Raw genomic sequence first — 14,691 nt, forward strand, 5'->3', positions numbered from 1 at the left:
ATGAAAAGTCAACTCCAAATGGTCCAAAAAATCCAAATTCCCTGTGAACTTTCGCTGGCTGTTGTGTGATTTGCATTTGAATGGCATCCACTCCTGCCTTCCTCCAGCTTCTGTCCGCGTCCATGGCCTTTCAGCGACTCCTTTCCTTCCTTCCTGCTTATCAGGGCAGAGGGAGGAGGCAGGCAGAGCATTTCAAATATGCACACAAATTGCACTCGGGATGCGTCTGTGCCACTTGGTGGTTCCTGGCCTGGCCAGCTCGGTTAAGTGTCAACTGCCGGGGCGACACCTGTAAATTGTGGTTAACACTTTGCACCCTTCCTCCGGGTACTCCTGGTACTCCGGGCGCTCCTGCTCCTCTTCCTGCCTTGTGGCAGTGTCCGCTTTGCGGTCAAATGAAATTTCTAAAATGTTTTCCTTTGTTTTATGGCGCAGAAATCCCTTCTGCTCTTTTTCTGGAGTTTAACGGAGGAAATGCCGCGAGTGCCGTGACTGGGCAGCGTAGCATTTTGGCCATTAAGTCAGGAAATTGTTAGCACGTTAGTTAAGGGGCCAGTTCAGGCGGATAGCGGATAGCGGTTAGTGGATAACTTTTACCCATTGCCGCACAGATAATAAGACTCGTGTCTCGTATCTCTGGATATTTCCATTAACATACCATATTCGAGATCAGCAAATAAATAAAGTGTATATTTTCCAGGAAATTGCTGCGATTCTTATCAGCTTTGACAAGCACTGCGAGTGGCAGTCCAAGGAGGTCCGAACCAGGTGAGTCACTGGCCATTGGACCCCATCGCCCCCCTTCATCTTTGAACATCTTTTATCGCAGACCCAAGAGCGGATCCCTGCTGCTGTACTCGCGGAAGAAGGTGCGCTATCGCCGCGACGGCTATTGCTGGAAGAAGCGCAAGGATGGCAAGACGACGCGCGAGGATCACATGAAACTGAAAGTACAAGGCACGGAGGTGAGTCGCCAGTCACCAGGGGCGCACAATTAGGCAATTAGTCTCAAGTCATTGGCATCGTTTGTCAAAGGGCAGCAGCAAGGGCAGTCCACGGGTGGTCCTCCTTCTGGGTGACCGTATGAGTTATGATTTCCCGCCGGAAGTAGACAGAAAACTGACGGTGTCCGTCGTCGCTCCCGTTGCAAGGATTGCCCAAAGGCGTCGCCCGCTGCCTGCTAATGAAATAAGCCGTGCCAAGGGTTAAGCTTATTTATAATGTCTGAAGGATGTCCGCCCGTCCGTCCGTTCGTCCGTCTATCGCTATCTCATTCGACTTTCCCCCTATTAGAGAAACATAAAAACATTTGGCAATTTCACGCCAATTTTTTCCTCCACTTTTCTTGAGTTTTTCTTCGTTTTTTTTTTGGTTTTTTGGTTCTTTGCTGTTTGTTTTAATTTTTATTCTTAAAACATTTGCTAGTAAACGTGGCAGGGCTGAGATTTATGCAGTTGGCAGAGCTAGCGGGGGGCCGTCTCCTTACATGATAACCGAAGCGAAGCCCAGGCGATGGGGCCGGGGCGGGGGGCACAAGAAATTCCGCCGCCAAGAGAAAACAGAAGAAATCAGCGGCATATCGCGGACAACGAGAGCCAACAAATTTATCAGCGGGAATAGAAAAAAAAAGTTTACAAAAACTACAAAAAAAAACAAAGAATAAATAGACAAAAAATTAAGAGGCAAGGGGAACTCCAGAGAACAAGAAAAATGCGCAACGGAGTGGCTTACAAGTCGGGGAAACCCTTTTCCTTCTGGGCTCTGATTTTTGGCACTTACCGAATCCGTATCCGTATCCGAGTCGAAGTGGAAGACATGGCAACGCTGTGGCGCCCCCCCGCTATCGTGGGCGGTTGGTAATTTAATTTGAGCTCCGTTTTTATGTTTTCCAATTAAATGGATTCGCTCCCAGCAGGGGGCATGTTTTATGCTCTTGTTTTGATAAATTGAATTCCCTTCGATCTGCCTCACAAATCTCCGCTGCTCCTACCCTCGTCCACAGTGCATCTACGGCTGTTATGTACACTCGGCCATATTGCCCACGTTCCATCGCAGATGTTACTGGCTGTTGCAGGTAAGTGGGGGAGTGCTCCCATCATCCCCATTCCCATTCCAATTCCCCAACTAAAACCCTTCGTTTGCTGCCTTCGGTTCTACACAAAACAGAATCCGGACATTGTTTTGGTGCACTATCTGAATGTGCCGTATCCGGATGATAATAAAATGGCAGTAATTGCCCCCAGCATCACCCTGTGGGGCGACAAGAAGGAGTGGACCAAGGAGGAGCTGGTTAGCCAGCTCAAGCCGATGCGTGAGTAGAGGCAATGCTTAGTCTTTCGATTGGTAATCCATTCCCCCCCCTTCCAGTCTCCACAGTCAACTCCGATGATGACTCCGACTCGGGCAACGACATTGAGATATCGGTGAGTAGATCACGGTCTAGATTAGAGCTCCAGCTCAATTGTTCCTCCCCGTAGACGGCCGAGACCGTGGAGTCGATTGTGTGCCAGCTGATGGAGAAGCAGCGCTTGTCCCGCCAGGCGGCCCTCGTCAAGCAGCTCGACTGCGGCTGCGGGGACTCGGGCTGTGCCGACGGCAAGACCTGCACGCATCCCGTGATGCGGCGCACGGGAGGCATCATCAAGTCCGCGGTGGCCACATCGGCCTCAGAGAAGCGACTCAACGAGGGGGCCTTCAACAGCGGCACGCCCAATGTGGTGGTGGCCAGCAAGCTATACTCCCGCTGGGCGGAGCGGCCGCGCCAGCGCAACGATGGCATGCACCTGGAAAACCCGCACGCACAGTTCCACAATGCCACGCAACAGCTGCCCCAGGAATCGGCCATCAAGTTTCAGATCATTCCTCCTCAACAGCAACAGCAGCAGCAACAGCAACAGCAGACGGGACATGGCGATGGCAGCTATCAGCAGCAATATCGTGGTGCCAATCAGATGCTGGCCGCAAGAAGCAATCTGGTGATGCAGCAGCAACAGCAACAGCAGCAGCAATATCACCAGCAACAGCAGCAACACTTGAGTCTGCAACGATTCGTGGCCAGTCAGAGCCAGAATTCGGCTCATTTGAATCAGCATCATCATCGCCTGCAAATTGCCAATACAACAATCACAGCCACAGCCAGAGATCCTTCCACAACAGTAGCAGCAGCAGCATCGGTAGCATCGGCATCAGCAGCAGGAGGAGGCTCCGTCTTAAATGGAATGGATACGGAACTAATTGAAATCCAAAGCCACATGACTGCAAACAAAATCACTAGCTCCGTCAGCAGCAATGGAAATGGCAGCGGTAGCAATCCCATTGCCAGTGCCAAGCAATTAGCAGCTCAAACGAACAACGAATTAAATGTCGTAAATAATAACGACCCCAGCAACAATAACTTTATGTACAATCAACAACAGCAGCAACTGAATACTTCCAGCAACAGCAACAACACACAGCAGCAGCAGCAACATTATTATAAATTGCAACAGACATCAGCAACCCCAAACAGTGGCCAACTCCAACTCCAAAATCAAACCCAAACACAAACCCCAGCCCTTGTCCAACCCCCTGTTGAGGCCATGTGTATGTCACCTGAGCATCGCAGCGGCAGCAGCAGCAGCAGCAACAACAATACGGCCTCAACGTCTTCCGCTGTCAACAGTCATAACACCTCCCCCTCCACAGCCATAGCCACAACCACGTCCATGGCCGCATCTATATCTATATCCACATCTACGTCCGGCACATCGTCCACCTCGAGTTCCTTACAATCGATTATCGATGGCAATCAGCAGCAACAAATTACAACGACATCGACGGCAGCAACTTGTGATAATTTAATGAGCGCCAATGCGCTCACTGAGGTGAGTACAAACCGCAAAATCGCCTGCACTCAGTGTATTTATGTTGATTAAATTCAAACTTATTTGACAGCTGAATGGAGGGAGCAGCAGCAGCAGCAACAATCAGGCCACAGATGGCCACAACAAGAGTCAATCCCAATCGCAGTCTCAGCCTCAAACTCTGAGCCAAAATGGTTGTGCAACATTCAGTGCTTCCAGTGATAATAGCAGCCAAATTAGCGCCAGCGACGAGAGCAGCAGCTTTCGGGCCAACAATCAGAACAACAGCATACACAGCATCCACAGCATCCACAGCAGCCACAGCAGCAGCAGTAACAGCAGCGAGGACGAGCCCCAGGCGGGCAATGCTGCCGAGACCCTGAGCTTCTTCAACGAAACCCTGGATCTATCCCATGAGGATATTCAACGTACACTGATAGCCAATATGCAGCCGTACAATACGGCTGCAGGCGAAGCAGCCACGACAACGATAGAACCTTTGGCAACAAACGGCAGCCACAGTAGCAGCAACAGCAACGGCAAACCTCAAGAAGTGGAGAAGAAACCTTCAGTCGGCCAGGAAGTCGAAGCCGAACCTGAGGAGGATGACACAGACGATGTGTTTGCCAACCTGGATGCCTTCGATATGCTCGTGGAGTTCCCCGAGCTGGATCTGGATGATAAGCAGGCCCTGAACAACACGGCCTTGGAGCAGGGCTCCTATCTGGGACAGTCGGCCGCCCAAACGCAGCAGCCCCGCAAGATCCACAATATCTGCGACTTCAGTCCGGAGTGGTCCTACACCGAGGGCGGAGTCAAGGTACTTGTGGCCGGACCCTGGACGAGCAGCAATGGTGCTGGCGCCTACACGGTGCTCTTCGATGCCCAGCCCGTGCCCACGCAGATGGTGCAGGAGGGAGTGCTCCGTTGCTACTGTCCTGCCCACGAGGCGGGCTTTGTGACGCTAGAGGTGGCCTGCGGCGGCTTTCTCGTGTCCAATTCGGTCATGTTCGAGTACAAGCTGTCGCTGCTGGCCGATGCCCCGTTCGATGCGAGCAGCTCGAACGATTGCCTGTACAAATTCACGCTGCTCAATCGCCTCTCGACCATCGATGACAAGTTGCAGCTGAAGACGGAGCAGGAGCCGACGGTGTGTCCGATCTACAGATGGTTTCACAACTGTATTCCAACTGAATTCCTCTCTTCTTTGCAGACGGACCACACGGCTCTCTATCTGGAGCCGAACTTTGAGGAGAAGCTGGTCGCGTACTGCCACAGGCTGACGAAGCATGCCTGGAGCATGCCCAGCACAGTGGCCAGCTGGAGCGTGGGCCTGCGGGGCATGACGCTGCTGCATCTGGCCGCCGCCTTGGGCTATGCCAAGCTGGTGGGCGCCATGCTCAATTGGCGGGCGGAGAATCCACATATCATACTCGAAACGGAGCTGGACGCCCTCAGTCAGGATGTGTACGGTTTCACGCCGCTCGCCTGGTCCTGTGTGCGCGGCCATGTGGAGTGTTCCCTGCTGCTCTACAAGTGGAATCACAATGCACTGAAGATCAAGACGCAGGGCCAGCAAACGGCCCTGGATTTGGCCAACCTTAAGGGGCACAAACATCTCCTGGCCCAGATATTTCGACTGGAGAAGGAGCGCTGCCGCAAGCCGCACTTGCGCGGCGGCCTGGCCAATCTTTCAATGAACCTAGGCGTTGAAACGGAAGCGGAGGAGTCGCAGCCGCAGACCTACAACAGCTTTGACCTGGAGATACTCCAAAGAAAGCACGATGGCGTCTTCCTTAGACCTGGGGCAGTGCATAGGTGAGTCGTCCAGCCTCTTAAATTTCAGCTAGCGTCACGTCAACCATTTCTCTCTGCTTCTCCAGCAATCAAAGTCCTCCCAACAATGGCAGCAGGTACTCTAAGCGCTCTTCCATAGACAGCGGCATCAACATGGACATACGCAGCAAGTCAGGCAAGTCCCTGGCCAGGCTGCACAGGTAATGTTGCCGCAATGTACCCTCGCATTCACTGACCGTATACGATTCCCTTTCATCGCAGCAACTTTGAGGGGCACGACAGCTATGCATTGGGAGTGGATTCGCCGCTGGATACGCTGACTGGGACCAATTGCCTGCTCTCGCCGCTGCGTAAAATGGATTTCGCCCTGTGTAAGTTTCTGGGATCCCCATGATCCTGTGCATGATCAAATGATCAAACGATCCGATGTGGTGCTTGGTTGATACTTGCAAAAACAGAAATGCTCAATGTGAAAATGTTTTCGGTAAATTCTAAAACTAGGCGAGGTATCCACGGGCGAGTCGAGCCCCATACACGACAAAGACATCGATGGCGATGACACCTCGACGAGCGCCACCGATGTGACCATAGGCAATGACCTGGCCCTGGCCCTGGCCGATGCAGTTGTAGGTCAGTGATGGCAGAGAGGCTTCTGCTTCTCTCCGGCTTTCTCTCGCTCTCTCCCACTCACCCGTACTTAATCCGTATCGTATTGTAGCTAAAACGTACTAACCAAAACCATGTGGGGATGGGTATGGGGGATGGGGGATGGGAATCTATGGGGCTATCGATGTTGTTCATATTGTTGTTGCTGTTTGTTGTTGCATAGGTGTATCTATAAATATATATGTATTTGTATATGTGTATGTATTGTGGAGCTCGTTTAATCAATGTACTCGTAAATGTTCGTTATTAATATTGGTTTCTGGTTGCTGGTTGCCTTTGCTGGTGCACACGTCCATGCGTCGCGCTCTAGCGGACTAGAACTAACCCTTAACTAAATGTGCGTTTATATCGATGTCTATATAATATAATCAACCAATTACAAACTATAAACTGACAAGCTCAATAGCTGACAAACACTCGCTCGCCTTCCGCATAATCAGCCACGAATTGATCGTTGTAAATATTACTACTACATCTATCGAAATGTGTTTGTATGTATGTAAATAGCTAGACATTAACACACACAAACACAGACACACACACAACGGATTGCTTGTCGGTGTATATTATAATAAATATTAATAATACTATTAATGTACTTAAATATTGTCCAAGCATTTGGAAATAGAGTTGGGTCCTCCTGCTTAGCATAGTATAGTATTTTATGTACTTGGCGAAAAGGGCCCAACTCTGTTCAGTAGACTCGTTTGCCATGTCTCTGCATTTGTATATATTCGAGTAAACTGCCAACAAGTATTGATAACTGGATACTGGAATGCTTTCAGGGGACTCGGATGCCAAAGTGCTGACCCTGGCCGAACACATTATAGCAGCAATGCCAGAGCGCATCAAAGTGAGTTTAAGCCAGCGGATTACCTATCAGCTTTGATTGAGAAAAACGTTCCAAAAACATTTACAGAATGAAGCCGATGAAATGATGGTGCTGGGCAGCCCCTTGACTGAGCCACTGACCTCAGAGTCCTCGGCCCTGACAGACAGCTTTATGGATCCCCTGCTGGACTCGCTGCCCAATACGCATTTCGACAGCGACTTCAACGTCGACTTCCACGACCACAGCTATCGGTACCACGATGTGAGCACTCCTTGCTCCAGCCTGAGTCCCGCCAGCTCGGGGCCGCTGCAGTCGCCGGCCAGCTACTCCATACTGGGCACAGATCCGTCTGTCAGCTCGCCCAGTCCGCCGCCGTCGACCAAGCAGCTGACCGAGTTCCTGCACGCCTCCAGCCTGTCGCAGTATCCGTTCGAGGCGGACTTCTCCAAGCTGACGCTGACCGACACGGAGCAGCGGGAGCTGTACGAGGCGGCCAAGTGCATACAGAAGGCCTACCGCTCGTACAAGGGCCGGCAGAAGCTCGAGGAGCAGAATAAAGAGCGCACTGCCGCCATTGTCATCCAGAACTATTACAGGCGGTACAAGCAGTACGCCTATTACAGGCAGATGACCAACGCCGCCCTGGTCATCCAGCATGGCTATCGTTCCTATCGAAAGAACAAACGCTTCAAGAAGAGCGGCCTGGGCCAGGGCATGGCAGGGGGCAGCGATCACGGCAGCGTCAGCAGCAACTCTCAGTGCCTGTCCAGCTTCTACGACCACTACAAGCAGGATCAGCAGCAGCTGCAGCAGCAGCATGAGATGGGCTCGCAGCCGAGCACGCCCAAGGAAACCAGTCCCTCGGGTCCTTTGAAGTGAGTGTGGAGCCACAAATTCAATCATTCTGTACTCATTCGAATGGCATTTTTCAGACGAACCTACTCGCAGTCCACCCAGAATCAAGCTGCCAGGAAGATCCAACAGTTCATGAGACAATCACGCATCAAGTAAGTTGATCAATTAGTCGCTAGATATCGTACTATATAGTAGATGTAGGATAACCATAAGCTAACTCTTGGGTACTGTAATTGCACGCAAGCATTTGGGATGCCAATTTGACGACTTTGGTAAGACGGCGTTGAGACGAGCATTATTTAACGAACAGTATTATTTTAAAACACATTTTATTTGTTATTTATAATAGTATGTTGTCAGGCTTACTAATGGCATTTCTCCTTTCCCACAAACACACAGACTACAGAGAGAGCGAGCCGAAAAAGAGAAGCTGGTGCACCAACGCAGGGCGGAATACCTTCAAAACTTGCAGTATCAAGGGCAGCAGGAAATCTTGGCTTGCCTAGAAAATAAGTGAGTCCCATCCCCATCCAGTATGACCATCCAGTAATGTCTCTTAATCTCTAAACCATTCGCAGCAGCTCTGCCCAGAACAGTGGCAGCAACACCTATACGAACAGCATCAACAATCTACAATCCAATCAGTGAGGGTAAACTGAGTGAATTTTTAACATAGGAACGGGCCACAACAGGCCACCGCGTTCCATAAGAATTTATGAATAGCTTTAACAACTGAGTGAAACGTTTCTACTTTCGTATTTATTTTCGATTAGACTACAATCCCGAGCACCTCTGTAGTGGAACTCTGCTTCCAGCTCAACTCTCTCTCTCTCTCTCTTTCTCTCTCTATCTCACTTTAATTCATTTGCGTAACGAATTTTAAACTTTGAAAAACTGATTTCAAAATGAACTTAGCCTAGGTTAGTGGTTTTTACATAAGAGTACTACGTATTACTTAACATAATCTTAACTGAAAATCGAAAATCGAACCGAACTCCAGGGAGATGATGAGAGCACACAATTTTTCCATTTGTCAACTCGAAAGAACTTATTACCGAAGCCTTTGAAAAACTTTTTAACTCCAATTGTAGTGGAAACCGTAGTCTACAGTATATATATACACACATACATACATACATATTATATACAATGAACCTAATTCAATATAACTATTAGCAAGTGTATGCCCCTATATAGTTACATTTTGTATATACTATAGATACGCCCAACTAACTAAATTCTAGTCTATTTTATCGTACTACTACCAAGCAAAGCTATGCAATGTCTCTGAAGGCAAACAGCGTACCCGAACCCTAAACAAAGCCCCAATCCAGATTAATCCAACATTAATCATCGACTAAACTACGTTAGATAGCCAGTTAACTAGTCGCTACGCTAACTGCTCTTTAGATCTAAGACTATGGACTCCACCGTAGAGTCCGCAAATGTTGTTGCTGATTTCTAAAATCAGAGTAGAGTTTGGAGTGCGCAGCAGCTGCAAATCTACGCGCCTACGGCCGTATATATATCATGTTTCAAACAAAGCAAAACTAATCTTATTTCCCTCACGCAAGTACTTAAAGCTATGTCCTAAATTATGTGACTACTTCGCTTATTCTAAGCCTAGTAAATGATAGAATATAACAAAAGTAGAGATAACCTTGTTAAGCTCCTTGGATGATGACTTAAGCTGATCCAGACTCGACCCTCAAACACGGAAGGAGGAAGGACTGGACGGGACGTCCCGTTGGTATGGTTGAAATCTCAGTCTCAACTTTCTGCTGCCTCAACTGGTTGATCCTCGATCTATAATTGCTTGAAGACGACACAGCCAAAACCCAACACCGAAAACCGGAAAACTGAAAAACCACAAGCAAGAGAGAACAGTTTTTAAACTAAATGTAACAATAAATGAATTTTTGTAAATTATTTTTGTCCGTCCACATTGTTAGCTTTCATAACATACCAACAAAAGCATATATACTTACAAATATACACCAAACAAATATATACATACCTATATAGAGAATGAACCGATACTGATCTGAAAGGCGGCAATCTGATGCAATGAAACAATTTTTAAGAACCGTTCAAGTTTGAATAATTAACCAATAAACCAAGCAAATCAAGAAAAACTAATCTAATGTACAGACACCAAATGTAAAACTACGGAAAGAAGAGCAGAAGACCTCCCAAAAGCCCGACTTGCTGCAACACAATTTTCAACAGCGAATGCCACTGCCACTGTGAGAGTCTGCAGGGCAGGGCAGGGCTGGGTCTACTCTACCACATTGTTAACTATTCAACTAAAAAAAACTATTATACTTAATTCGCACTCTAACAACTACTCAACGGAACTTTGATTGCATTTTTCTCTTACTTAACTTAACTTATACATAGATCTGATCAACTCAACTGATTCGGAAACTGAAATGAAGACTAAATACGATTTCACTACTCAACTGACTTAAGAATTGCAATCAATTTTGTTAACTTGCTTAGGCAGTGTGTTAGACATGTGAGAAAACAGCAGCTAAAAACGAAACTACAAATGAAATCGATATCTAATTAAATGCAATATTTGCACTTACACACATACACTCTTAAACTCTCACCAACACACCTACACCAACACACACACACACACATTTAGACGAAACCTGAGTGTGTTTAAATGGAAAAAAAAAAGTTTTTTTTAGGTAGAGAAGGAGCGGCCAAAGGGCAAAGAAAAACTTAAGTACCTTAAGCCAATTGGCACTAAAACTAAATACTAGAAACTAATCTAAACTAAACTAAAATCTAACAACAAATTATATACAAACATATGTATGTCTAAATCGCAATACCAATACCACACTATGTATATCTTCTATCGAACAGATCGTAGGATATAGGCATTTCGCCCTCGCCTAGTTTCGTTTGAAGCGTTTTTTTTTTCAACTGAACTAATTCTAATGCAACACCAAAATTGTTGATATTTAACGAAAACTTTATACAACCGAAAACCAAAAAACCAAAAAAAAAAAAACACAAAAATATATACATATATACAGTATATAGCATATTGTAGCTAATATAATTGGATATTTGGTACTCACATATCTGTTAGATAATTTCTACCTATCTTCGTCCTAATAGAACTTCACTTCCAAAGTGCGGCGCATGTACCAGGCAAACATTCTTCTCCAATTAAGTAATCCTACTCCTAATCCTAGTCCCTAACTAATTGAAATCGAAATCTGAATTGTTTGTTTCTGCTTAGTAGGGCAAATATTGGAGGGGAGGGTAATGTGAAACTGTTAACTAAACTTTTAAGTAAATTATTGTATACATAGAGTGTACGCTCTTTTTAAATATTATACCTACTTGTATGGGATATTCATCATGAACTATAGTACATATATGTATACATACTATATCTACATGCAAATAATATATGCAAACTAAACAAATGTTTAACGAATCAACGTATTATACATATATATACATATACATACATGTATGTACAGACACAGACACTGATACACACACACACACAAAAGTATATAGAGTTATATACACAAATTTATAAATTGTATAACGACTTTCCAGTTTCAGTAAAATTGTAATTAATTCAATAAAGTTTAATTCAACACTTTAGTCGATCCTCTTGAATCCTCCCACGATCCGCCGATCGGCCTGACCGATCCGATCCGTCCGACATACCAATTAGCGATCAATTTGTCCAACTGGCGCCAGTCATTATCAATGGCTTGTCCTTGGCCCTAACCCTATCAGCCCGGCCCCGGCTCGGTCCCGGGGAAAGTGTCGGTTATCTGCAGGTAAAAGAGACGAAAAAACACCAAACCCTAAACGAAACGAAACGAAAGACCTTCTCCTGGCAGCTGCCTGGGTCAGCAGCATTTCCTTTTCTATCTCTTCTTTTTTTTTTCCTCTTTTTGGTTGAGCTCAATTAACACTTGCTGGTGGTGCTGCTGCCTCGCAGAGGGATGGGACGGGGCTGAGGATGAGCTAATGGGGCGTAGATACATCTGTATCTTTTCGGAGGTGTCGGCCGTTGTTTCGTAATTACGAGCACAATGCAAAATGCCACAGCACAGTCGCAGTCTCTTGTTAATAAATCGCTCCTCCTCATCGCTCCACTCATTCGCTAGCTCCGCCTCGACCTTTTGCCAGCGGATGAAATCGGATGCGTTGGCCATCGCCAGAGCAGAGTCTTCCTGCCGCCGCTTTTCCAGCTCAGTTTACACTTGTTTATGGGCAATCGCTGTTTAGCCCGAAACAGCATTTTCCCAATGCGATTTTCCGCACTTCTACTCCTCGGACCTGATCGCTTCACTGGCTGCCAAGCCCCCCGCCCCCTTCCTCGTTGGGCGTTCGACGGGCAGCGGAAGCTGCTCTGCTCCGTGGGGAAATGTGAAACCGAGCGTTGAGCCATAACAAATAACAATAAACCGAAAGCAATTCTCTCTCTCCCTCTCTAACTCCAGCTTTTTGTGTGTTTTTATTTTTATTTTTTGGTAATGCTGTTGTTAAAATGGAACTTTTCGGGCTATTCATGATTATTTCATGGCTGCTGTGCCTTGTTTTTTGTGTGTTTATATATTGTTTTATGGTCAGCTGGCAGTGGAGCGATACACGCTGGCTTTGGGGCAAAGGTAGCCAATTATTCTGATGGAGAAGGGAACTTTGAGCTACGAAATTTCAATGGAATCCAATGGGAGACTGTAGAAGTCATCTAAAAAGGACAGATTCTGCTCTTCAACAGTTGCCAAACAAAAGACTTGGCTCAGAGCAGTCTCAATAAAGCCCAGACAATGGATCGATATGGATTAGCCAGCCCAGTACCCGATCCTCGAGATCCGGTGAGGCACAACAATGTTGCAGCGACATTTTGGAGTTGCAGCTAATCAACAATCGATTGCCGGCCATAAAGAGTGGCTGAGGCTCCATAAAACAATTACCTCAAGCTAAAAATTAAAAGTCTTGGCACACAATAAACTACGAGTGCTCTGTGGGTACGGGTACTTGGGCAAGACACTACTGGCTGTCCCTGTCCCGGTATCTGGGTCAGCCAAGACTCTGATTGTGCTCACACAAGGGGTTTTTACCTCAGAGTCGGAGACAGACCCAGAGCCAGGTGCTGACAATGCATTGGGGCAGAGATTGGCAGTAATTGACGTCAACTATTATTGGGATTAACAGCTCATCACCATCATCATTCTAATCATCGGAATGAGGATGACGACGGGGATGGTGACTCAGGCGGCGGCTAACTAAAGTCAAGTAAACAACAATGGATTTTCAATTGTTTTTTTCGAGCTGGAACAGCGGGCACCTGCTGGCTCTTGGCTGTTACCTGTCAACGGCTGGCTTTCCACCAAACTGTTTAAATTAACTTAATTGCATTTAATAGGCTGCCAGCAGAACACGTCTTGTATCCAGATCCAGTCATCAAGAGCGTCAACAGCGAAAGAGATATATAGACTCGTACGTATGTGGCGACTGCTCCGGGTCCAGGCCGCCGCTGGGCCCCAGGCCTGGGCAGGAATTAGCATAAATGACATATCAATTAAGACGACACAAGTATCCGAGAAATGCATTAGATGCTGCAGCTCCTGCACAGCCACTGTCCCACTGTCCGACAGTCCCAGAGACCCTCCTCCCGGCTACCGTACGCCGCAGTTGTCATTGAAGAGGCGCGTGAAAAATAAAATATAGAGGCTTAAAACATTTCCCAACGTAACCGAGAGGCGGCCTGCAAATAACCGACAATAAATCACTTTGAACAAATGTTCAAAAACAATTTGTAAAACTGCAGACTGCAGAGATCGCTGTTGAAGCTGAAGTCGGAGTCGGAGTCAACACAAGTTATAAATTTTCGCGAGGAAAAGCAGCAACAAAATCTGGGAAAAATCTGTAAAATACACATTTGTAGCCACACTTTGATGAACATGATTTGTGTTTTGTTCGACACGCTGACAAATAGCCAAGGCAGGTTGTTCGTGGAGAGACGCAGGGGGGGCATGGACGGAGCATGCGGCATTCAGATTCGATCAATTGTCGAAGGGGAGCCCAGACCAGCCGTTTAGCCTGTCCCGAAAATTCTCAGACGCGAAAACACGACTTTTAACCGCATAATTGAATTGATTGCCGAAGAAAGTTTTTCCCCCAACAATCATTAAATCGAGGCCTTCGTCATTATCTTTTTTAAAATGGCAAGAGAGACCCCAGTCGCGTGCAGGATCAGCAGCCAATCGCAGTCTCAATTGGGGAACGAACAGGTTGCGCCTGCAGCTTCATCGAACAGGGCTTAAACTCCAGTTGGCTCTTGCGGCATGTTTGAAGCGAGCCAGGTTCGATGCAATTCGTGATCAGTGGATCAATTACAGTGGAAAAACAAGAAGGAACACTAAGGAAGAGCCCCAGAGCTTGCATTAAAACTGTACGTGAATCGATCCACACCGAATCGAGTCACAGATACGAATCCATTCTTTTATCTAGTTATCTATACAACTGAGAGGGGTTTATATTGAACTAATATTAAAAATGAAGAGATCCGCTCGTGGGATCATAGCCCAAGAATGACTCAGTATTTTCCGACTGACTATTCATTCGTTCATTCATTATTCAAGCCTCACATCGGACTCGAACATGTTGGCTGCCCGCTGTTTCGGTGGTGTCTGAATATTTTTCGGG

At 46.9% G+C, this 14,691-nt stretch overlaps 1 protein-coding gene across 8 annotated transcripts in view; it reads left to right on the plus strand.

Moving 5' to 3' along the window:
* The window catches only part of LOC117185691, a 35,118-nt gene extending 24,098 nt beyond the window's left edge, over window positions 1–11,020 (plus strand). For 2 of the 8 annotated variants that reach the window (XM_033392183.1, XM_033392187.1), the window contains 16 exons: window positions 701–768; window positions 830–965; window positions 2,003–2,074; window positions 2,167–2,311; window positions 2,368–2,423; window positions 2,478–3,863; window positions 3,934–4,992; window positions 5,056–5,660; window positions 5,726–5,839; window positions 5,901–6,010; window positions 6,141–6,269; window positions 7,091–7,158; window positions 7,225–8,012; window positions 8,070–8,144; window positions 8,392–8,505; window positions 8,571–11,020. In XM_033392183.1, the coding sequence (XP_033248074.1) occupies window positions 701–768; window positions 830–965; window positions 2,003–2,074; window positions 2,167–2,311; window positions 2,368–2,423; window positions 2,478–3,863; window positions 3,934–4,992; window positions 5,056–5,660; window positions 5,726–5,839; window positions 5,901–6,010; window positions 6,141–6,269; window positions 7,091–7,158; window positions 7,225–8,012; window positions 8,070–8,144; window positions 8,392–8,505; window positions 8,571–8,640 (4,995 nt within the window). In that variant the 3' untranslated portion in view covers window positions 8,641–11,020. Of the gene's footprint in view, window positions 1–700; window positions 769–829; window positions 966–2,002; window positions 2,075–2,166; window positions 2,312–2,367; window positions 2,424–2,477; window positions 3,864–3,933; window positions 4,993–5,055; window positions 5,661–5,725; window positions 5,840–5,900; window positions 6,011–6,140; window positions 6,270–7,090; window positions 7,159–7,224; window positions 8,013–8,069; window positions 8,145–8,236; window positions 8,265–8,391; window positions 8,506–8,570 lie in introns of all 8 variants that reach the window. The other 6 variants (XM_033392185.1, XM_033392188.1, XM_017291321.2 and 3 more) reach the window with 5 other exon arrangements.
* Window positions 11,021–14,691: the final 3,671 nt, after the last annotated feature.

The sequence above is a fragment of the Drosophila miranda genome, chromosome 3 (genome assembly GCF_003369915.1).
Source record: "Drosophila miranda strain MSH22 chromosome 3, D.miranda_PacBio2.1, whole genome shotgun sequence".
Lineage (NCBI taxonomy): Eukaryota > Metazoa > Arthropoda > Insecta > Diptera > Drosophilidae > Drosophila > Drosophila miranda.